The 24894-nt window shown below is 48.0% G+C and overlaps 1 protein-coding gene across 2 annotated transcripts in view; it reads left to right on the top strand.

Annotated features, from left to right (window-relative positions):
- The window catches only part of LOC146816622 (cytochrome P450 2K4-like), a 312169-nt gene that overhangs the window by 43250 nt on the left and 244025 nt on the right, over positions 1-24894 (top strand). For both annotated transcript variants that reach the window (XM_085610496.1, XM_085610497.1), the window contains exons 2-3: positions 4763-4925; positions 10586-10735. In XM_085610496.1, the coding sequence (XP_085466622.1) occupies positions 4763-4925; positions 10586-10735 (313 nt within the window). The remainder of the gene's footprint in view (positions 1-4762; positions 4926-10585; positions 10736-24894) is intronic.

Raw genomic sequence — 24894 nt, 5'->3', positions numbered from 1 at the left:
TGGATTTAACAATGTTCCACCTACGCTTGGGGTTTGGACCACTCTCTGAGTCAGAGTCACGATGTTGGTCACCGGCCACCATACAAATTGGGCTATGTTCGATTGCCTGTCCTTTTACTGGTGAGTGCGTGACACCCCCTAGACTAGCCTGCATGACATTGGTAATTTGGACTTTCTCCCCTGGATGTATGTAGGAAGTTGAACCAGCAGATGGACTAAATACAGGGGCACTAGATAAATTCAGAGTAGAGGGCTCAAGAGGGCACTGTGGGTTAATCAGAAAAGAGGGTAGAGCTGAAGCAACTTTTTCCGAGTAATCTCATTTGTAACCATGTCCATGGCCTAAGTTAAATAGTTATCAATTGTTGAGTACAAAGTGGTGGTAGCACGCTAGGGGCTCCGGGGAAACCCTTCCTTTTTCCCATACTCAAAAACTGCTATAGGACAGAATAATGTTAAAAAAAACAAGAGGAATCCAGAGGCCTCGAAACAGATAGAACACAAAAAGGAAACACACTGTATCTCTTGTGGAAGATGTGTCCTTATGTCTCCTTATCCTCACCCGCTGTTACTCTGAAGGCAGGTCTCGGGAGGAGGTGGCCCAACCCAATCTCTTCCGGGGTATGACAGGCTAAGACCGACCCGTCTTGGCCCAGTCTTCGCCCAGACCGAGCCGGGCATGCCCCGCTTGAGTCCTGCACTAAGGCACGCCCCTTTGAAACTGTGGCGCTCCAAGCACCTGTCATCAGCGTAGCATTGCGGACCCTCCTCCGGCCGAGAATGAGCAAGGGAGCAAATGGAGCAGTGAGTACCCAGCACTGTGGGACGTCCCTTTGTAATTTATTGCGCTCCCAGCATCTGTCGTCAGCGTAGCGTTGCTGCCCCTCCTCCGGCCGAGAATGAGCAGTGGAGCAGCGAGTATCCCTGTCAGTCATAGGGGTAAAGCAAGATGGCGGGTAGGGGAGAGGCAACATAAGGGAGAGAATAGTGGGCCAAGGAAGAGACAGCAACATGGAGTGAGGTGGCAGGATCACAGAGGACAGAGTTACAACAGGAGGATAGGATGGAGCAATACAATAGATGGGGAGAGTCAATATGGGGATGCAGGTTGGTGCAGGGGAAGCATCATGGAGGGTACAGGGAGGAAAGCAAATTAACAGGAAGAGAGAGAGCAACATGGTGGGTGAGGGGGGAAAGAAAACAGGCGAGAGAGCAATTTGGAGATGTGGAGGTGTTGTATTCCACTTTAGTTGTCCGTATATAAGTTTTCCTGAAGCATTTCCTTATATAGTCACAATTTGCATTTCGCTTATATAGACATTAGATCCCAGTCATTATTTAGGCATAAGCCATGCTATCCAAATAAAGGCATAGTCAGCTACATCCGCCCACCCTAACGTCACAATGAGTTCTTAGAAACCAGACCCTTAAGCTCTTAGGAGTTTCACTAGCCCAGGATTATTGATTTCTCCAATAACTCATTTATTATGCATGAACCGCTATTCCTTAAGGGTTCATTCTTGACGTCTTCCTCTGCCCGACTGTATGTCAATGCTAACATTCCAAGTCACCTACCAGGTATAAATATACCTTCCCTTGCCCAAGCAAGTTAGAAGATACCTCGACTTTAGAGGAGCCCGTGTCCCGGCCTGACCCACTGACTAGCGACGCTGTCATCCCTGCTCGCAGAGAGTTCAGCTTCCAGTGTTCTGACTCCCTTCGCGGGGTGTTAGTGTTCGAGACCCGAAAAGAGATTACCATCTCTCATTCTAAAGGTATGGAGCTGACTAGAACCTAGAGAGACTCTTGGCATGCCATACCATACCATACCAGACTATAGCAATCTATCTATTAGACCGCCTATAGAATACATCAACTACTTCTTACCTTGTACTACACTTAGGTTAGGTACATTGGGGTAGAACTAGTTTGAGAAGCATCTTATGAGTACTCTCATTTTTAGCTTGTGTTATTTATGTATATGAATATATGTGTCATAGCTAAAAGACAATGCTAGCGCAGTATTATTTCTTTCTACTGCTTACGCTGTACATAATATATCTTGCATACTGTTTTAAGATTGTAACAGCTCATAACTCTTACACGAGAAATAAATCCTTTTATTGAAACACGGGTCTATTCTTTCTGTGTAACTCTGAAGAAACTAAGCATGCACAATTAGCTGTGTGAAACTGTTATCTGTTGTTTCCACAATTCTAAGAGCGTTCTGATTCTAAAGGGAAATAAAGTTGTCATGTTTATACGGTTGCCAGAAACTACTCCCTGCTTGTTTACAAGGAGTTTCTAGTGGCCTCTGAGCTAGCTGGCACAAAGTAATTAAGTTTAATATACTCGATAGGGGCCTACTGGCATCAGTCCTATGCCAAACCTATAGGGTATATTATTCCAATGCGCAGAGCCTACTAGGGAAATAGGCACTACACTACAGAGGAGAAGCATGAAAGCGATGCTGGGAAGTAGCACACAAGGATGAGTGCATCTCATAAGGGAGAGAGGGAGAAACACACAGGTGAGAGAGAGCAAGCAGGAGAGTGGAGGATTCAGAAGATGTACATTAGGGAGACAACTGCAAAATCCATGCACACTTGTGAAGTTCTTAAACAAAAAGAAGAAAATAGTGACTGAAGAATGAATTGTGGAAGTACAGAAGTAATGCATCCATGCTCCGAGGGAGGAACAAACACAAGAAGAGGAAGTATAGCCCACAGAAGTTAAAGAGTAGGGAGCAGAAAAATGAGAGCAACAAAAAAATCCAACCAACAGTAAGCAATAGGCAGGTTCCCAGCAAACAGTTCATGCACTGTCTAGTAGTCGAGACTCAATTAGCTTTTATGTTAGCTTGAACAAGCACAATAACTACTCTTCAATTATATGCAAGCATAATGAGAAATAATACCAATTTAAGCGTAAACAAAAAAGTAATAGAAGGGAAGGCCTAAACCAAGTTTTAATTAAGATTGTTTTTTACTGGAAACCATCAATACGTAGACTGAAAATAAAATTTGATTGAAGTAGTCTTTCAGGTGTATTCTTTGGAAACCTCTTCTGCATATAAGGAGCGACACAGCATTTACAACCATGTATTTTGTACTACACTTCTTAAGATACATATGCTTATTAACTAAGCCATGAGAAGTGCTACAGAAAGTAATCCAGATGCAGTTGTTTATAGTCTTTTCACCATGTTAGTAAACAGGCTTGGAGGCTTAGATAAGGTACATTGGTGAAGTCTATCCCTGAATGTATTTAAATCCTTTATCGAATCTTCTCTGGGAGATCAAGGTAGTTTACAAGCCTGTAGATAGAATAACCCTGTTTGGGGTATAGCACCTAACTGGTGTGATCTTTCTAGACTTATGTGAAAGGAACTATCTGGATTCTGTACAGTCGATACAGTGCGGATAGAGGGTCCGCCTGGATGGGCTTCTAAGTCAAATGTTAGTAGGAGCATTACGACTACATCTAGTCCGGGTCTCACTATCGTCATTGCACAAATTGATGCTTGTTGCCTCCTAAATACACCCTGAAGATCCAGGCTTCACTCCACAAGTTTTGCTTCTATTGTCTTTAGTTTGCTTGATCACGAGCCCCTTTCGATCTGCATGCTGCTTCGTCCCACAGAGGATGATGTATGCCAGGAACAATAGGAAAACACAGGACGCAGCTGTGGTGCGAATAAAATGAGGATGACAAGGCTAACTGGGATGAAGATTTTCCTATGCAATCCAATCAGCACCACTATATCTTGCTCCATCCTTGGTCTCTTGATAGGTCAACGGAAAAACATACTCAATAACCCCACACTGATTGCGTCATGGAAGGAACCACCCTAGAATCTTTCACATTCACGTTGGGTAATTACACACCCCAGTGGGTGCTATTTTTCTTTATTAATGCATTTTTATTGTTACTCTGTGTCTGTGTATTAAACGGATGATAATCTATCAATATAGGGGCATATCAACAAGGACTGGCGATGTAATTATTGCTGCTTTAGCGTCCGTTTTTGGGCGAAAAGCGGTGATAATTATATTGCATTATTTACAAGGACACGCTATCGCGTGTTTCCTTGATTCAGCTCCTGTTTAGTTCAGGCATCGCTTTGCATCTCTAATGAGATGCAAAGTAGGCGTTCCCTGCAATAGCTAAAGGGAAAATGATGTCAAACTGCCCTACTCCGTATTTACAATACGGCCCAGGACACCCATAGCGATGTAAAATACAGCGTTAACCGCTGTTATCGCCAGTATTTTAAGTCTGCCATTTTTCATGACTACCCTATCTACGGCATGGGAGGTGGATTCAGTGGCTGAATCCACATCTCCCTATCATCAAGGTTTCTTCTATCGCTGTGGGAATATCGCTGGTTTAACAGCGATATTTCCACATGACGCCACTTTTGATGTAAAATTTATCGCCCTGGAGCAACGCGTTGTTAATAACGCGTTATCCGGGTGATAAATTACAGCGATAGGCGGTGATAAATATAAAATCGCTAAGCGCGCTTTGCGATAATTATCGCCGTCTGTTGCTGATATGCCCCATAGTTCGGTGTAAATTGTTGTCATTCTTTGACCTGTTACTTCTTGTACTCAAAAGATTTCTCACCTGTCACTGCCCTATACTGAGAGCATCTCATTGCCTTTTGCTTTCAAAGATTTAAGATTATTTAGGATATACACTGGTGTTGACTTTTTTTTACTGTAACTTGAACCATACCCTGTGCTCTGCATTTTTCCAGCTGTCCAAAAAGTATGGTCCGGTTTTCAGTTTTCGAATGGGAATGAAGAAAATGGTGATTCTCTCAGGCTATGAGACTGTAAAGGAAGCTCTCGTGAATCATGCCAACGAGTTTGGAGAAAGAGCTCCTGTTAAAATATTTGAAGATATAAATAAAGGATTTGGTATGTACGCTCTAATCGTCTGGTATTATTCTGTGCTGTCTAATTGCATGATTAATGAAGAAAGACAATGAGCATAATCACAAAACTGAAAACACATTACAAGAGAATTTAGACTAGACAGATTTTTAATTTTGGATCGATGTTTAAAATCAATTCAATAGCTAACAATATGTATATATTCATTCCTAGATATATTTTAGTATGGTTAGATGGAATTGCCAAAATGCTACCCATCTTCCAATTGACATTATTTAGCTCATAGAAGGACAAGAACATTTAAGAAAGTTAACGTTATTCGTTTATCTATTTACATTCCAGAAAGCCATATGTCTCTTCACATAGATCCTCATTAATTTGTGTGATATGTATGGCACCTGATGAAATAAAATCCAACTCCGTTGAGTAGTCTATCAGGTGTGTTAAATGCCACCCAATTACAAGGTTTTGGGAATAAATTGTGGAGTTTGGTGTTCACCACAACAAGAATTTCGTGGTACGGTAAATACAGTTAAATAGTTTACCCGTAAATTTTGGCAGGTTTGACCTGCAGATACTTTGTCCGCTCGAAATAAGAGCCATATTTGTGCTGTTATTTTTCAAAATATTTAGGGGCAGATTTACAATCCCCTACGCCACTTTTGCGCCACCGTTGCGTCACTTCTGTGACGCAGCGGCAGCGTAAAGCTAGGACCATGCTGCGGGGTATTTACAACGTGACGCATCTAGGGAGATGCGTCACGTTGTAAAGCCCTGCGCCACATGAAACCTGCGTCAGGTTTCATGTGGGCGTTTTGGCGCAGTGGGGGCGTTCCGGCGCAGGAATGCCTCTGAAAAGTGGCTGAGTGAAATCTACAAGATTTCACTCAGTCACTTTTCCGACCCCCCTGCGTCAAAACCCTGCTCCTGCTTGAAGCAGGCGTAAGGCTTGACACACCATGTTAGACATAGGCAGGGTTGGCACAGTGCTGGAGTTGCGTCGCGCCCGCGACACAACTCCAGCACTGCGCCAACCTTACGGCAGCAGATGCGACACGCATCTGCATTTCCCTGCTCCATGATGCACCGCATTGTAAATGCGGCGCATCCGTGGTGGCGCAAGGATTGAGATGCATGTCGCAATTTTCCTGGCGCATCCCTGTTGATTTGCAGGGACGCGCCAGGAAACGTAAATCTGCCCCTTAATTTGTTATTCTGCATGAGTCTGAATTTATGATTCCACACCCAGCATACACCAATGCCGTAAACGTCATGGGCTGCTTCATGGAAAGAACGCACTGCCCCCGTTTGTGGCATGGCACACATTTAAACAGGTGGGCAAAGCACACACAGAAATAGTGTGTCCCATTTCAATAAATGCGCTGCTCCTGGGCAGCCACAAACCCATGCTGCTCCCGGTGCAGCTCATGCAGTGACGTACAGAGCGTCGGCTTCAAAGCCGCTGAGTGCTCTCCCCTAAAGAAGGGAAAGAGACCCGCCTGTGATCTATTTCAAATCCCTTTAACCTTCTCAGAAAAGCTTATAACATTTGCATGTCAGATTGTTTTTAAAGGAATAACTCTGCTTGAGAACTCTTTAGTTTGCGACCCCAAAGTACAGAGGCAGGATGCACTAAACGCAATATAAAAGGAACTATCCGCCTAGTGTGAACATGAGAATACAGGACAGGTCAAAGGAAGCACACCCATTGTTTTTGTCACATACATGACTACGTCAGGTTGTTAATGTATGTTTTAAATTCGCCCATCTACAAGGACATGAAAATGTTACAAGCTTTTCTGAAAAGGTTAAAGAAAAATCACAATGGTTAAAGAAACTACAACTTTGGTACCTTCATATTTGAAGTAAATGGCAAAGGTTGCAACTAGATACCTTGTTGGTATAAAGTATAAAGTGGTCTAATCTAGTTTGCGCCAAGGACCCAGTCCTTCCTTGATTAACAACGTCCATAATATGGCACTGGGGCAGAAGCAAAGAGATTCCATCATTCCTATCGGGTCCCGTCTCCATGCAATTGAGGGAACGCCCTCTCGTGATAGTGCGGGTGATACATGTGCACCAGAGCTATCAGTATTAAAGAAGGGGATGCACAAACATCTGCGGCTCCTTCCGTAATACCAGTGTTCCCAGGGGATGCACAAAGTGGGCACACACGTCATTTGTGCTCTCGGGGCACACTGTATAATACAGCCCCTGGTGTATGGAAGTGACAATAACCCTTTTGGTGTGGTAGTCGACCAATGTCCGACACCCTTACCCACTTGTTTTATTTTATTCACTGCAATGATGGTCTGTGCACAGCGTACGCTGACATCATTACAGTGATTTGAAATTAAAACAACCTGATGGGCTTGTTTTACTTTAAATGAATTTGTGCTTTGGGCATATCTCAGCTCCCCGAACACTGATCACCTGGGAGAGTTATCGTTGGAAAAGGGACATTCTCCCCTTTCCAATGCTACTTCTGCCTAGTGGATCCACAGGGATAGGCAATTCAATACCGACTGAAAAAACAAGCAGTTAAAATAAATTAATGAGGAGATACCAGGTATCTAACTTCGCTTGAAATAATTAAATCGCGTTAATTATCACAATTCAATTAATGAGGAGATTGTTGCAGGGATTCTGCTTATGCGCAGAACTATGCGCAGGAACCCAGGCCCTCAGTGAATTGCGGTGTACCAAAAACTCACCTCAGAACCCAGAACCCCTATCCGGCCAGCATCAGTGTCCCATCCGTTATCCGAGATTTAGCTCGGCGGTCCCAATGTATAGACAACCCAGAACAAGCGACTTAGTATATTTCTCAGGAATGGTGGGAATCAGAAACACCTTTTCGTAATTATTCTCGTACCAGTCCACAACAGAATAAACAGAGACACGGGAAAAGTTTAAAGAGTTTATTTTATAAACCTCGTGTCCTAATATACAGCAGTTTGGCTAACATTAGCAGACAAACGATTAAAATCAAAACCATCAGCATAGTTACAATACCATAGAAAATGAAAGGAGCAATCATACTAAAATGACAGTGGCTCTAGGCCACCTTCCTTTCTCTAACACACTAATAGTATTATAAGACTAATAAAAGGTCTCTAGGCTTGAATGGGGAACCCCATACCGTATAGATCAGCTCAGAGAGTTCACATCACAGGATCAGCTATGCTCTGCTCCTAGGAACGCTCTTCTTCAGAATGTGTTGAAAACATGTAGCACTGCAATATTAAAAGTATTCGACTTTCAGGTATTTGCAGCTGCGTGCGTGTTATGGCTAAACTAGTGGGCCGATCAACCTGAACTCAACAACATGCACCGTCTAGCGATCCAGACTGTTTCTGTTACACTGTGTACAGACCAAGGTCGCCATTCACTGTTCAAGATGTTAACAACAGACAGTTCGAGTAAGCATTTCTCAATTCTAATAACATGTGACTACAGTGTCGTGTGCAAAAGCAGCAAAAGCGGCAAGATGGCTTTCTAACATTAAACGCTGTTATGCTAACTTAGCGTTGTACATAGGTAGATAACGATCATCACTACAAGATACTAGGCATCTAACTTCAATGGAGACTGTTGGAATCGCTCTAAAAGTGAGTGAGATCGCAACTGAAAATTCAGGTACTGGAAAGATGTTAAGGTGGCTCGAAATCTGAGCAAAACACACACCGCAATAAAGGTGATAGGTGTTTGGACCTATAAAACGAATTCACTCTCTAACTAATGATGGTATGGACATATAGAACCAAATAACTCTCTACCTAATAATGGTGCTACAGAATAAGGCGCTACAGAATAATATCACAATTAAATACCGACTAAAGGGGATTGAGACTTGCCTGATGTTTCCTGTTGCTTTGAGAAAAAACAATTCTGAAGATTTAACCACTCCAAAAACCGCGTCCGTCTCCTGCCGTATACGAAGTCATACTAGGAGGCGTTCAGCGTGTGATCGTGTTAAGTGGGTTATCCGCGTCAGCGTGTTAGCATACGAGCTCGGTGCACTTCGAATGCCAGAGAGGAAAGACTCTCCCGGTATCGATGCAAGGGGAAGAATTAGAAGGGCATTCCGTAGTATCGGTAAAGAGCTATACAAAACAATTTAAAGCTGATAATTAAAAATTCCAAATAATAAGCATCGTTCCCTACAGTATGACCATGGCCATCGAATTGGGAGGGTGCTTTCTCATCAGCTAGCAGATAATAGAGACAAAACCCAGATAAAGATCATTTAAGGGGAGAATGGAAAATCGCACATGTATCCACAGACAATAGTTGATCAATTTTCCAAGTTTTATCGAACTCTTTACACACAATCACTACTATTAGATGAGGAAGGACTTCAGAATTATCTCAAGAGGAGTAACCTTCCACTCTGGAGAGAAGAAGATGCGGTCTCACTTGAACAAGAAATCTCGCATGTTGAAATTGCTGAAGCACTGTCTATGTTACCTTTCAGTAAGGTGGCCAGGAAGGATTCAGTACCAGCTGAGTCCTATAAAGCCTTTAAGACTATTATAGTTTTATCACTAGGAGAGGTCATACAATATTTAGGGCCCGATTCACAGAACTAACTTAAGACAAAATCTTAAACTTACTACCTAACTTTAGGACTCCTAAATGCCTTCTGTGAACACCGAAAGTCTTACAGTTAGGACTTTTCTCAGTTTAAGATTAGTAAAGTTAGGAGTCCTAACTTTACTACTCCTAAGTACTAGTAAGTTTAGGATTTTGTCTTAAGTTAGTTCTGTGAATCAGGCCCATAGGGTCTAACGGGGTGGCTCCTGAATCATGGAACATGACAAACATTGTTTTCTTTTTAAAGAAGGACAAGCCACCCGAGGAGTGTAGTTCTTATCTGCCACTATCCCTTATAATCTCAGATGCTAAGATCTTTGCAAAAATCTATGATGCGAGGTCAACAGCATGGCTTCATTCTGGGTAGGGACACCATGGCTCACGTCTATATTGCAGTTGGGGCCTTTGATATAGCCAGGAAATCAGCAGTGCATATCGGTACGGTCCTGCTAGATGCCGAAAAGGCATTCAACCGTGTGGTTTGTGGCTACCTGTAGGCAACACTCTCATCATTTGGCCACGCTTTGTATAGTAAACCTTAGGCCAAACTGTACTGCGCTAGCCGACAATCGCATCCCTTTCCAATACACTGTGGTACTAGACAGGGATGTCCCCTTTACCCGCTGTTATTCGCATTTTACATCGAGCCATTCATTCAGGCATTGCATACTAACACACAGATATTACCACTGATATCAGGATCGCGCCAGTTGAAATTCACTGCCTATGCTGACAACAAAGCCATTTTTACTACTGACCCTGCATCTGCAATAGACTCTATTGAACTTGAAGCACATAAATGTGGCATTTTTTCCGGTTATAGGCTAAATGGTAATAAAACACAAGTGCTTCTAAATTTTCAGTCAGATAGACTTGTACCAGGTGTTTGCATGACAGTATTATTACTGTGTTCCGTTATGTCACTTGACAAACAAAAGCTTAATTGGTGCTCCCTTTTTAACAACAAAAACTATTTAAAAAGAAAAAAAAGAAATAAAAGCAATACTGTTTTTATGACCCTTTAACTTCCTTTCCATTAAGGAATTGATTTGCCATTCGAATGTAAATGCTTTTTTCTTTGTTTTTAGGAATCACAGCTGCACATGGAGAAAACTGGAGGGTAATGAGAAGGTTTACCCTAGCTACTTTAAGGGATTTTGGCATGGGCAAGAGGACCATTGAAGACAAAATTATAGAAGAAAGCAAATGTCTCATAAAAAAGTTACAGACACAAGCAGGTACGTGAATGTAGCATTTTCATAAAATATTATTGTGAATTTCCACACCGATAAGTTAATTAAAATCCAATTAAGTAGTTCAAATGTGGCAAACAACATCATTATGAACATATTACAAATGATGAATGAGGAGGGACTAACAAGCCTCAAACCAATCGGAAGGCAGCATTTAAGACAAAAGCCAATGGGCAGAGAGTGGGTGGAGCTTCCACGAAGCTTCCACTCTACAGTATATACTGCATGCCTCTCAAAGCGATGGTAGAGCATTCGCACTGCAACGCTAGGCGAGATCTAAAAAAGCGTCCAAAGTGTCCATGAATAATGTATTTATTTAGTCTGTTAGCAAGGGAATCAGAATCTCATAAAAATATGTTAAAACACTTATTTTTCCTTCCGTAGTTTGACCTTTTATTCTTTCTCTTTTTTAAAATACGTTGTAAATAAGCATTGGCAAAGCATTATAAAGGTGTGACCCCTTTGCTTTGCCGGTGCTTGTTTTCGTTCCCTTATGATGCTTGCAGTGCGTTTAGTGCTTTCCACATGGCAACTTGGCTTTTAATTCTTTCACAAGGAGTCTCTTCATGTGTCAACTTGCTCACTAGAGGCAGGAAACTGTAAACTGCATCATTGACTGAGGCTCATTTGTAATAAGGTGCAAAACATCCTTTATCCTCAGTTGTTATCATTACTGTATGCCTAGAAGCACAGACTGAATCACCTCCCCGGGCCTAACTGTAAGAGGTGTTTTGTACCTCTTACTTACTACCCAAGGTGAGTCATTAGCATAAAAACATGTGCGTGCCACCCAAGTCAAAAAAGTAGATATTCCTGGAGTCATTCTGAAATCATCCAATTCCTCACCTGGGCTATTCCTGTAATTATCTAGGGAAGTCATCATAATCCATCCTGAGGTATGTATATATGGCAAAATATTTAAATTAGATGATTCTAGAGCCATCACAAAAACTACTCTAGGATGGTGTTACAATTATTCTAATTGCATATGCATGATGATCTCTTAATACTCGGGGAATACCAGTTGACAACTTCAGGAAGAGTGTGAATTACTACTAAATGATTCCAAGACAACTTAATGATGACTGTAGACCACTCCAGAATGATTCCAGGACAATTTCCAGATGACTGGGAATCACTGGAGGATGATTCTGGGTCAATTTTAGAATGAGTGTGGATTACGCCAGGATAATTTAATATCAACTTTAGAGCAAATGTGAATTACTCTTGGGTGACTTCATGATAACTTTAGGATCATTGTTAATTGCTTTTGGATAATTTTATGACAACTTCAGGGTGATTCTAGGGGACATTTTAGGTGGCTGTGGGCTACTGACTCATGAACTAAAATTGAGTAAGGGATGTATTACTCCATGCAGGTCCAAAGACACAAGTGCTTTTTCTTTTCACTACTTTCTCTTTGTGGAGACCATGAACTTCATTAGATCTACTGACCTGTTAAAAAGCATGCGCATGAAGAGGCAACACCTATCTGCCATTCATACAAAGATGATTTGATTTACATGGAATAATCCCTTTTCTAAACAAGCGGCTAAATGCAAATGTCAAATTTGGCATATTACTATATTGCCCTCTATGGTAAAAGGAGGTGGGGAGCTATAGTAAAAACTTGAAAAGTACTTCACATGTATGTCACTTACTTTCTATTCAAATGCAGCCTTTTAAAGACAGTCAATATTATATTCACTAGTAGCATTATCTGAAGCATTATCTGAAGGTTTATGGGTCAATGACTACTGGCCAACACAGCTCCCTAGTTGCAAATACATATTGGAGTCATGCTGAAAGATTGTCAAAGACAGAATTTCACCTGTTGCATTCCATTGGCTTTGTGTTTTATCACTCACATTTTACTGCATTCAATTAGTTGGTTTTATTTGTTTCAGCCTATCCAACATGTCTTTGTCCCTCCCATGGAGCACAGCCTGTTTACCACCTCTATGACTGGGTTTTTCTCTTCTTCCACAATGTCTTGCTTTTTTAAACTCTTTTATTCTCTTTCAGGAAGTACTGTGTACTTGCGTTTGTGTTTTCCAGTTGTCTCCCTTGAGTACTTCTCTTGCCCATCTGCCACATTATGGTGCCGATTACGATCCTGTAAAAAAATTCCCCGTACGACTCGTATCCGGTCTTTTTACCGTACGAATCGTACAAGTGCCGTACAAACTGCCAAGTACGATTCGCATGGGAAAAAGTCCATACGAATCGCATTGGGAATATTTCCCCACACGTCCTCGGGTCGGAAAATGTGTCCGACACGTCCCCGGACGATTTACCGTACAAATGTGAAAAGTGAAGTCCGACCGCGCAAGTACGATCCATCCCGTGCGTCCGATGTTACAACCGTATGGAAAAAACACCGTCCGCACCGAACTCCCATAGCAACCATGGAGACATGTGCCCGCATACGCGCCCTATACTCCCCCAGCCCTCCTATGTACGAGTCGAATCCCCACCCGTGTATGTACACCCGTGTATGTACGAGACGTACCCCCACCCGTGAATGTATGGAGCGTACCTCCACACCAACCGTGTATGTATGACCCGTACCCTCACCCGCGTATGTATGGAGCGTACCCCCCACCCCAACAGTGTAAGTACGACCCGTACCCTCACCCGCGTATTCATGGAGCGTACCCCCACGCCAACCGTGTATGTACGGACCGTACCCCCACCCCAACCGTGTATGTACGACCCGTACCCTCACCCGCGTATGTATGGAGCGTACCCTCACCCCAACAGTGTATGTACGACCCGTACCCTCACCCCAACCGTGTATGTACGACCCGTACCCTCACCCGTGTACGTATGGAGCGTACCCCCACCCCAACAGTGTATGTACGACCCGTACCCTCACCCCAACCGTGTATGTACGACCCGTACCCTCACCCGCGTACGTATGGAGCGTACCCCCACCCCAACAGTGTATGTACGACCCGTACCCTCACCCGCGTACGTATGGAGCGTACCCCCACCCCAACCGTGTATGTACGGACCGTACCCCCACCCCAACTGTGTATGTATGACCCGTAGCCTCACCCACGTACGTATGGAGCGTACCCCCACCCCAACCGTGTATGTACGACCCGTACCCTCACCCGCGAACGTATGGAGCGCACCCCCACCCCAACCGTGTGTGTACGGACCGTACCCCCACCCCAACCATGTATGTACGACACGTACCCTCACCTGCGTACGTATGGACAGACCCCCACCCCAACATTCTAAGTACGGAGCGCACCCCAGGCCCCAACACCAGCACCTTCACACAACATCGCGGACAGCACTGTACAACAAAATTCCCGAAGTACACACCGTACACACGCTAAAAACGCACGTACACAACCAGGACAAAGCAAAACAACACAAGAATACACCATTCGAATGGCACAAAGCCACAAAACATGTCCAACAAGCACAAAAACAACACATTCACTGACCTGCAACTGCCAAAATCCCAAACAGAGGCCCAAAACACAACCACTCCTTATAACACACCCACCCAAACTTCAAACACAGCCACACCCACCAATGGACCAATAAAAAGGGCCCACAGACACAAACCATGAGCCTTTGCAACAGACTCACTGCTGCCAGACCCCACAGACAACCTACAGCACCATACTTGAACCTTTACTACACCTTACACTTGCACACCTTCACACACACCTTCACAAACACCCCCTCATCACATTCACACACACACCTCCACTTCGCGATCCACAGCGACCCCAAGACCACCCTCAGAGGCACCCTCATGTACAGACCACCAGGACCACGCACCAAGTTCAGCGAAGACATCGCAGACTTCATCAACCCTCACGCACTCTCGTCCACCGACTACATCCTCCCAGGGGACCTCAACTTTCACCTGGAGAACCACACCTACAACAACACCACAGCCTTACTGGCCAACCTTGCCAACCTAGGACTGAAACAGCTAGTCAACACCCCCACCCACCACGCCGGACACACGCTCGACCCCATCTTCTCCTCCAGCAAACACATCTCCTTCAGCCACACCACCGAACTCACCTGGTCGGACCACAGCTGTGTCCACTTCAGTTTCGAGAAGACCACCATGCACCACCACACCCAGCACCCACCCAGAAGACACTGGAATCGAGTCACCACAGAACAGCTCGCATCGACCTTCTCCCAGAACCAACCCACCAGCACCACTAACCCCAACGAAGCCGCCAACAACCTCACGAGCTGGATCTCAGACTGCGCCAACCTCCTGGCCCCCCTGAAGACCCAAGCTAACACCAACAACCACAAGAAAAACTCCTGGTTCACCACCGACTTCAAGGACTCCAAAAAAGAATGCCGCACCCTCGAGAAGACTTGGCGCCTCAACCAGACCGAGGAGAACATGTCAGCCCTCAAGAACGCCACCCGCCAACACCACCAACGCCTCCGCGCCGCACGAAAATCAGCCTACCAGAACAGACTAGACAACAACGCCCACAACAGCAAGGAACTCTTTGGCATCGTCAAAGAGCTCTCCAACCCCGACGCAGAAAACAACTCCATCCCTCCCTCACAGGACCTCTGCGACTCCTTCTTCCACCACAAAATCACCGACATATACAACAGCTTCACCACTACCAACACGAACCCACCCCCGGAACCCGCCACTGACATCACCACCATCCTCACTTGGAACCCAACCACCACCGAGGAAACCACCCACGTCATGAACACGCTCCACTCTGGATCTCCATCCGACCCCTGCCCACACCACATCTACAACAAAGCCGACAACATCATCGCACCCCATCTCCGAGACGTCATCAACGCATCTCTCACCTCCGCCACCTTCCCAGAGAGCTGGAAACACGCAGAGCTCAACGCCCTCTTAAAGAAACCAACAGCAGACCCCACCGAACTCAAAAACTTCCGGCCCATCTCTCTCCTACCGCCAAAGCGATTGAGAAAATCGTCAACGCTCAACTCACCACCGCCTTGGAAACCAACGACTCACTCGACCCCACACAGTTCGGCTTCAGAGCTAACCACAGCACCGAAACCGCCCTCATCGCAGCCACGGACGACATCAGATCCCTGACCGACAAGGGAGAAACCGTGGCCCTCATACTCCTGGACCTCTCTGCAGCCTTCAACACGGACTGCCACCGTACCCTGATACACCGCCTCAGCAACGCCGGCATCAGAGGCAAGGCCCTGGAATGGATCATCTCCTTCCTCTCCGGAAGAACTCAGAGAGTCCACCTCCCCCCCTTCAGATCTACAGCCACGGAGATCATCTGCGGCGTCCCCCAAGGATCCTCCCTCAGCCCCACCCTCTTCAACATTTACATGACCCCCCTGGCGAACATCGCAGGAAAACACGGACTCGACCTCATATCCTACGCCGACGACACCCAGCTCATCTTATCCCTCACCAACAACCCCACCTCAGCAAGGACCAGACTCCACGAAGGCATGAAGGAAGTAGCAAACTGGATGACAGACAGCAGGCTGAAACTGAACACAGAGAAGACGGAGGTTCTCATCCTCGGCCCTACACCCTCCGCCTGGGACGACTCCTGGTGGTCTCCCGCCCTAGGCAGCACTCCCCAACCCACCGACCACGCACGCAACCTTGGCTTCATCCTGGACTCATCCCTCTCCATGTCCAGACAGGTCAACTCGGTGACCTCGGCATGCTTCAACACCCTCCACATGCTCCGCAAGATCTTCCGCTAGATCCCCACCGATACCAGAAAGACCGTCACCCACGCCCTCGTCACCAGTCGCTTGAACTACGGGAACACTCTATACGCCAGCATCACCATCAAGCTGCAGAGGAAACTTCAACGGATCCAGAACACTGCCGCACGACTCATCCTGAACGTACCCCGCCACCACCACATCTCTGGACACTTGAAGAAACTCCACTGGCTCCCAATCAACAAGAGGATCACCTTCAGACTCCTCACCCACGCACACAAAGCCCTTCACAACCTCGGACCAAAACTCATCAACCACCGCGTCTCCTTCTACACTCCTCCGCGCACCCTACGCTCGACCGGACATGCCCTGGCAGCCGTACCTCACATCCGCAAAGCCACCGCCGGAGGAAGATCCTTCTCTTTCCTGGCAGCAAAGACCTGGAACTCTCTGCCCAGCAACCTTCGCGCCATACCTGACCACCTCTCCTTCAGGAGGCAGCTCAAGACCTGGCTCTTTGAGCACTGACCACCCACCCCTCCCCCCCAGCGCCTTGAGACCCTCACGGGTGAGTAGCGCGCTTTATAAATGTGATTGATTGATTGATTGACACCTGCACATCCACACCCACACACCCACAACCATCCACACACACCCCCCCAACCATCCACACCCACACCCGTCACCATGCCCACTAACAAGAATCCCAAGTTCACTAGCCGAGAGTTGGAGGTCCTTGTCGACGAAATCCTCAGAGTCGAGCCACACCTCTTTGGAACATTGGTCAGACAGACCTGCATCTTCCGAAAAAACAGCCATGTGGCAGAGGATTGTCGATGCTGTGAATGCTGTTGCGGCCACCAGAAGGACCAGGCATGAATGCCAAGCCAGGTGGTACGATCTGCGGAGGAGGGTCCGAGCCAAAATGACCGACGACCACAACCAGGCCAACGTCACTGGAGGAGGGCCGCCCCACAGACCTGTACACTACCATCCCTGGGAGGAGAGGGTGATGGCCATACTGCCGGTGGTGTCAGTGGACGGATTAGAAGGACTCCGAGACCCGGGTGAGTACACAAACAACTCACCTCACATGGGGGAATGTCATCCACAACCAAACTCACAATCAGGCACGCAACCACCCCAAGCTATCGCATGACTCAACCACACTCCATGAACACGCACATGCCACTGGCGCCACCATGCCCCATGCACACAGCTGGACAATGCAAAGTCACAGGCCACAGAAAACACCAACACAAGACACGGTAAGCCGGATGGTGGGAGTGTGGGCCCCAAAAATCACATAGTGCAACTCAGAAGCAGACAACAATGCCCTCGGCCCATATGGCCTAGGTCACAGCCAGACAAACTGTGTGTCCCCACACAGGAAAGACTTGCCAGCAAATGGCTGACGCCTTGCATTAACACATGGGGGTGACGGCACGTTTTTGCACATGACAGCAGCTAATGAACAGCCAACACTGTGAAAGAGTGGCAGCACACACCACCACAGCAGCAGCGCAGACACAGACACTACACCCAATGGGTGCCTGGAGATCAGAAACAAACTCACATCAACAAGCCAAGGGCCATTTAAAGATCTGCAAAAAGTGTGTGCCTAGGAAGCTGGGCTGAGGTGACAGAGGGTGACACACAGAGGGAGGGAGAGGGGGAGAGAGAGGGAGGGAGACACAGGGAGACGGACAGAGGGAGGAGGCTGACACACAGAGGGAGGGAGAGGGGGACAGAGAGGGAGTGAGAAAGGGACACACAGGGAGACCAATTCAGCCTTGGGGGGTGTGGGAATGTCTGCTCGTCAGCAGGTGGACAGCGTGCATGTAGACAAGGGTGGCCAGTGCCTGAACCCCCCCTCTTCTCCATGGCAAAACACTGGGCCATGTCTCAACCTGTGCACGGGCACAACGCCAGCTACCTGCATCATCTAAGTGTGTGGAACAACTCCATGTGCCCACGTACAGTGCAACACGGAAGGCGCCAATGCATGGCTCGCCACACCTGCTCACTCCACTGCTGACTGCAGTAACAATTGACGCAGCAAGTAAGACTGTGCCACACATAGGTAAAGTCGCAAAAGCTGTGGCCAAGGGACATACCCATGCACAAGTGCACTGTGAGTGGAATGCAAGACATATCCAAATTCCCAGAGGAAATGTGCCAACTTAGAAACGAATGAAACATGGATGTTGCATGGAACAAAATTAACATTGTCTCTCTCACACACAGGTCAATGTCGTGGATCACCCCCCAACACTGGGGGGGAAGACTCACAGGACCCGGCTCGGTGGGATGACGGACCCACCGGCAGCGACGACTCTCACCACTCTGTGGACGAACCCGACCCCGACCAACCTGGCCCCTCTGGTGTCCAACCACCTGCAGCACCTGCGTCAGGTACAACTGGGCCAACCACCACCCCCACTCCTGCCACATCCCAGGAGACACCCAGGATCCCTGCCCCACCACCACAATGCAGCCAGGCTGGCCAGGAGGGACACGGTGTACCGGGCACCCAGGAGGAGGCAGGCGACAACGCCAATGCCACCCCTCAGGGGTCCCGAAGACCCGATGTGCCCACAAGGGCAGGCCAGGTGCAAGTGGGCAGGGGTGGTGGGAGTGGAGGATGGCGGAGGCGCGAGCCTGACCAGTTGGCTGCGGAACCGGTATATTCCCATGTCAGAAACATCCTGGACACATACCGGCAGGACACCACGGGCATGGCCCAGGTTGTGTCCATCCTCGAGGAGATCAAGACCCAGCAGGCCCAGCAACATGCGGAGCATCATGCCTGTCTACTGCGACACCAAGGGCGGATGGAGGACAGACAGGCTGAGCTCGTGACGGTGCTCACGGGAATTAACCGTTCACTCCGTCGGATAGCCGACAACATGGGCAACCCTCCCTGTGCCACCAGGCGTAGAACATCACCACCCACAGGGAGGGATGAGGAGGAGGAGGAGACATCCGACGGAGCATCCCAAACATCGTCACAGCCTGCTTCTGAGGGTCCCCGCAGGAGGGCGGGTCGTCCACAGAAAAGACCGTGAGGGTCAGCGCAACAGCACCATCTCCCAGGACACCTGGCCTGGCACCTGGCCCACTGGACCAACAGCAGCACAGCAGCAAAAGACATTCTCTGCCACATGGACTTGCTGGTCACTGTCTGACCAATGTTGACAAAGACTGTGGCATGGGCTCTGAGGATTTCCAATGGCAAGGACACCAACTCCCCTAGTGAACTTTGGATTCCATACACCCGGAAAGCCCCTCATGTCATACCCCCCCCCACGTACCCCAACCAAAATAAAAAGTTACACGATAAAGAGATGATGCCTACATTTTGCATTATTACCTTACATGTGTCTTGTAAAGTCTAACCATGCCTGAGTTCTCATTTGACTTCAACCATCCACACCCTGGGGCCTGAGTCTGGCACAGGACACACATGGGTCACATTGTATTAGGCAAGACAGACATGGAGCACCACACACACCCGTGATGGGCCCAACCAGCTGAGGGGGTGGCTGCACAACCGTGCCGCCAGACATATTGAGTACAGCGACAGCCATGCGCAGAGGTCAGGGATCATGTGGAGTGTCCTGTGGGGCACCCAGGTATGTGTGGACAGGTGGCAGAACCATGTCCTGCAAGCTTGAGTCAGGTGGATGCAGAGAATGGTGGCCTGGCCAACGTTGGATGCATGGGGATGGCACATGTCACAATACCCACACAGTCATGGACATCATGCACAATACACAGTCTAATCCCACACAAACAGCTTGCATCTTGCTACTCAAAACATAGACACATAGCCACTATCATGGAAAACCATGCCAGACATGCCAGATGCAACACACCAGCATTGACTGAGAATAGGCACCTTGGAGGCATAGGGACACCTTTATTATTCATGTATTCGGGAATGCAGAGGCAACTCGGAGTACACATAAACAGGTCATGTGGAGTAACATGTGGGTCCAACACTGGAACCCCCTTTCTGCAGCACAAATGCGTGATAGCCATGGAACTGGCACACAAGTGTCGGCTAACAGCTAAACACCCCCTGCTGCTCACGGAGAGGCTGCCATACACCATTGATCCTCTGATGTGGAAGTCCCACACCATGTCAAGCCAATGCAAACCGTATGTGTCCGAGGGCAGTGTTACACACATTGATGCCATCATCACAATCCACAATCCCATCACAGATGACTGTCAACAAGTCTGATCATCTATTCAGGTGTACCCAGCTGCATGTCATGTGTCCCATGGTGATGCGACATATCTGCAGAGGAACCAAACATCGACAGGGGCAGTGTGCACACATCGTAAATAACTGCCACACCCAATACACCCCTGATGCATCCCTTACCCTAAGGAGACTTCCAAACCTGTCCGTGCGTGTAACGCTGAGTCAGCACACAATGACGTGTCCATGAGGAATAGCAGTGCCACAACAATGCAACCAGCAGACGGCATGCGGATGAGAGACACACAAGAAGTCAGCCACAAAAAGCACAGCCACTTGCATGTGCATGTACTCGACACATGTAAGGATGACAACATGCTAGGTCAGAATTCTGACTGGGGAAATACACTCATCACTGGCAGTCTGGCACCATCACTCCAGTGACACATCCACACACACCACTGACTCACGTGGCATACATGCAGATGGACACACACATCGCAACACATGCCACACGGGGACCAATGCGTGCACACACAGACACTGGTACTCACCACTAAGCAAAGAAGTCGCGTATGAGCCGACTCCGGATGTCCGCTTGCGGAACCACATCCTCCACATCACTAGCCCCATTGCCAAGACCTTCGTCCTCCACGGGTGGATGGTCCTGATCATCTTGATCCAGGATGAGTGGCACAGCTTTCTCAACTGCCATGTTGTGCAGCATGCAGCAGACCATAAATATTTTGCAGAACTTCGCCGGGGCATATGGGAGGGCGCCGCCGGTCTTGTGGAGGCATCTGAATCGGCTCTTCAGGAGGCCAAATGTCCTCTCTATCACTCGCCTTGTCCGGCCATGGGCGGTGTTGTAGCGGAGCTGGGCCGGCGTGCTGGGGTTGCGGAGAGGTGTGATCAGCCATGGCATGTTGGGATAGCCAGCGTCCCCTACATGGAAACCACATGGACATAAGTAGGACAGGAGAATCGGTCGTGCTGGAAGTCTACGCAAAATACAGGACAGACAGAGTGTACCAACCAACAACACATGCTCGTTCGTTGCGCAGCTGCGTCATCATTTCAGGCACCCTGCTACGCCTCATGATGTAGGCATCGTGTGCTGATCCTGGAAAACGAGCACAGACATGTGAAATCACCATGTTGGACAGACACACCACAAGGGCATTGATGGAGTGGTAGTGCTTGCGATTCCTGTATGCTACCTCCTGTGCCTGTGGTGGTACCAAAGCCACATGTGTCCCATCTATGGACCCAATGACATGGGGAATCCCTCCCAGGGCATAGAATCCACGCTTGACCCCAGTCAACAGTTCAGGAGTTGGGAAATGGATGAACTCATCCAGGTGCAGCAACATGGCCTCTAAGAAATCATGCAGCACACGGCTGAACATGCTCTGGGACATGCCACCAACATGAGCTATGGTATATTGAAAGGTACCCGTGGCAAGAAAATGTAGGGCTGCCATTACCTTCAGCTTGGGTGTCAGTGCCGTAGGATACCTGTGCAGCGGTTGCAGGTGTGGTGCCAGCCTCGCCGTTAACTCCTCAATCAACGGTTGGGGGAAGCGGTAGCACCGGATACAGTCATTCTCCCGCATGTCAGCCAAGTCCGGAATTGGTCGGGGAAGAGGCGGCGCTCTGCAGTAATTTGGAAGTGACAAGGAAGAGTGAGTGCACTACAACAACAATTTATTTGTACTGAGCACATGTTAATCTGTCAATACACATATGCGACATACGGAGTCAGGTATGTGCCACATGCCCTGGACACGTATGGCTGCCAGGTGACACTCCTACCAAGACCCAGCTACACACGGAGATTGTGAACCTCCACGTGTCCCAGTGTAAGTGAACAGCCAGACGCAACACAGGAGTGACATACATCAACACATCAGCAGAAGTAGGATGTCGATTTCAGAGACTGGTAGCGGAACACTAGAGCCACAGGTCACATGACATTACACTAGGACAGCCCACACACCTTGCCAATAAGGTGTACATGTAATGACTCACCACACATTCATTGAGAGGATGCAGACATGTCCTTGTTACGCTACTCCGTGTCCCATGCATACATACGCACCTCACATCCGATACCACATGTGGCCTGGTGTGCGTAACAGTGTGCCATGTCCATCTACACACAGACACATGTTGGTTGCTGCAACAGCTGATGCTTTTGAGGGAGCACCAACATCAAGCTAATGGGAACACCCCACACATACATGACATAGACACATCGTGCACCGTGGGTAGTCACATGTCTGGTGTGGTAACCCCTGTAGCGGGCATCAGTGGACACTTGCATGTGTTGTTGAGTGTGCCATGCCAGTGACGCTCATCCCAAGTGTGCAGTACGACATGCACACATGTCAAAGGAGTTAAGGGCATGCCTGGCACACATTGCACCGTCACACATAACATCTGTACACATCTCATCATACATCTGGTGCCTTCTCGACTCAGGAGTAATGTGCCACATCACAGCCTTTCACACCTGTGCCCCACACATGTAGTACTGCCCAGACAATGCCTTGATGTCCATCCATGGACAAGTATGTCAGCTCTATTCCTTCCTGTGTGCTGCCTGTCACCACTGTGATGTGTGAAAGGCACCGTACATTCGCTCAGAGGGCCTGTGTACGTTCCCTATCACCATGGGAGTGCTGCCGTATGCGTACCCATAGTGATAGTGAGCGTACGCACGCGTGTACGGTCCGTACCACTATGGGTACGCATACGCGAGAACACCCATAGTGGTACGGACCGTACACACGCCTGTACGCTCACTATCACTATGGGTGCGCATACGCGAGCACACGCATAGTGATAGTGAGCGTACAGGCGTGTGTACGGTCCGTACCACTATGGGTACGCATGCGCGAGCAAACCCATAGTGATAGTGAGCGTACAGGCGTGTGTACGGTCCGTACCACTATGGGTGTTCTCGCGTATGCGTCCCCATAGTGTTAGTGAGCGTACAGGCGTGTGTATGGTCCGTACCACTATGGGTACGCATACGCGAGAACACCCATAGTGGTACGGACCGTACACACGCCTGTACGCTCACTATCACTATGGGAGTGCTCGCGTATGCGTACCCATAGTGGTACGGACCGTACACGCGTGCGTACGCTCACTATCACTATGGGTACGCATACGGCAGCACTCCCATGGTGATACGGACCGTACACACGCCTGTACGGGCCGTTGCTATGCATTTGGGGTGCCCTAGGGCCCCGGTACGCACCGTACCTGTGTGTGAAACTCCAAATTACATAGGGGACACATGAGGGACAAGTATAAAGGCCTACATGCATGCTGGTTGTCATGGAGACCAATTTTAAAGTTTGAATTTTTTTCAGCAGGTGCACAGCAGTAGTCAGTTTGAATGAATCTACTTTGTTGCAATGTGGTTCTGGAGTTGACATCATGCTCAAGAAAAAAACACAATAAGAACCCACTGACTGCGCTAGGTTTGAAGGGATTGGAGGAAACATAGGATGCAAATGTGAGTGACCAATCACTCTGTACTCCTGTGCATGAAACAGGCCAGCAAGGCAGATATAAGGCAGCCAGGTCCCATGAGGGAGCACTTGCCTGCACATCTTTGGACTCTACGACCCAGCTGCTGCTACTGATTTCCTGGAACCATGTCAAGGTCTGTGGAGAGGGCCCAGCCTTTCACCCTGGAGGAGAACCTGGCATTGCTGGATGTGATCCTCCCACAGTACCCCCTGCTGTATGGGCCACCAGGGTATCAGGTGAGTGCAGAGTCTACTAGCACAGACTGTGTCCCTTGTTTGTGACTGTGACTTCTGGCATTGTGTCCAGGTGTGACACACATGCTATGTACTGTAGGGGGGGTTCCAGGGGGGGGAATGCCTGATGTCTCCCAGCCAGAGCATGCTGTGGTGCATGTCTGCCGTCCTCACTTGCATTGTGTTTACTGTGACAATCACTGCATGGTGCATGCCACATTCTGCCTGTCTTGTCCTCCTGGGAATGTAGCCTCTACAGTCCTCATTTTATCATGTGGTCAGCCCAGTGTGACAGGTGACTGTACCCACAGATGTGTGTTAGTTCTGTGTACCTGTGCTGAGAGTGTCCACATGATGTGTTCGTACCCTGGACATCGGTGTGTGTGTAAGTCCCCTGTCATGTGAGTGGGTGCATATGTGGAGTGTGGCACCCGGGCTGCATGAGGGATGGATATACC

The sequence above is a fragment of the Triturus cristatus genome, chromosome 6, assembly GCF_964204655.1.
Source record: "Triturus cristatus chromosome 6, aTriCri1.1, whole genome shotgun sequence".
Taxonomy (NCBI): domain Eukaryota; kingdom Metazoa; phylum Chordata; class Amphibia; order Caudata; family Salamandridae; genus Triturus; species Triturus cristatus.
This window is presented reverse-complemented; position numbering and strand designations above follow the sequence as displayed.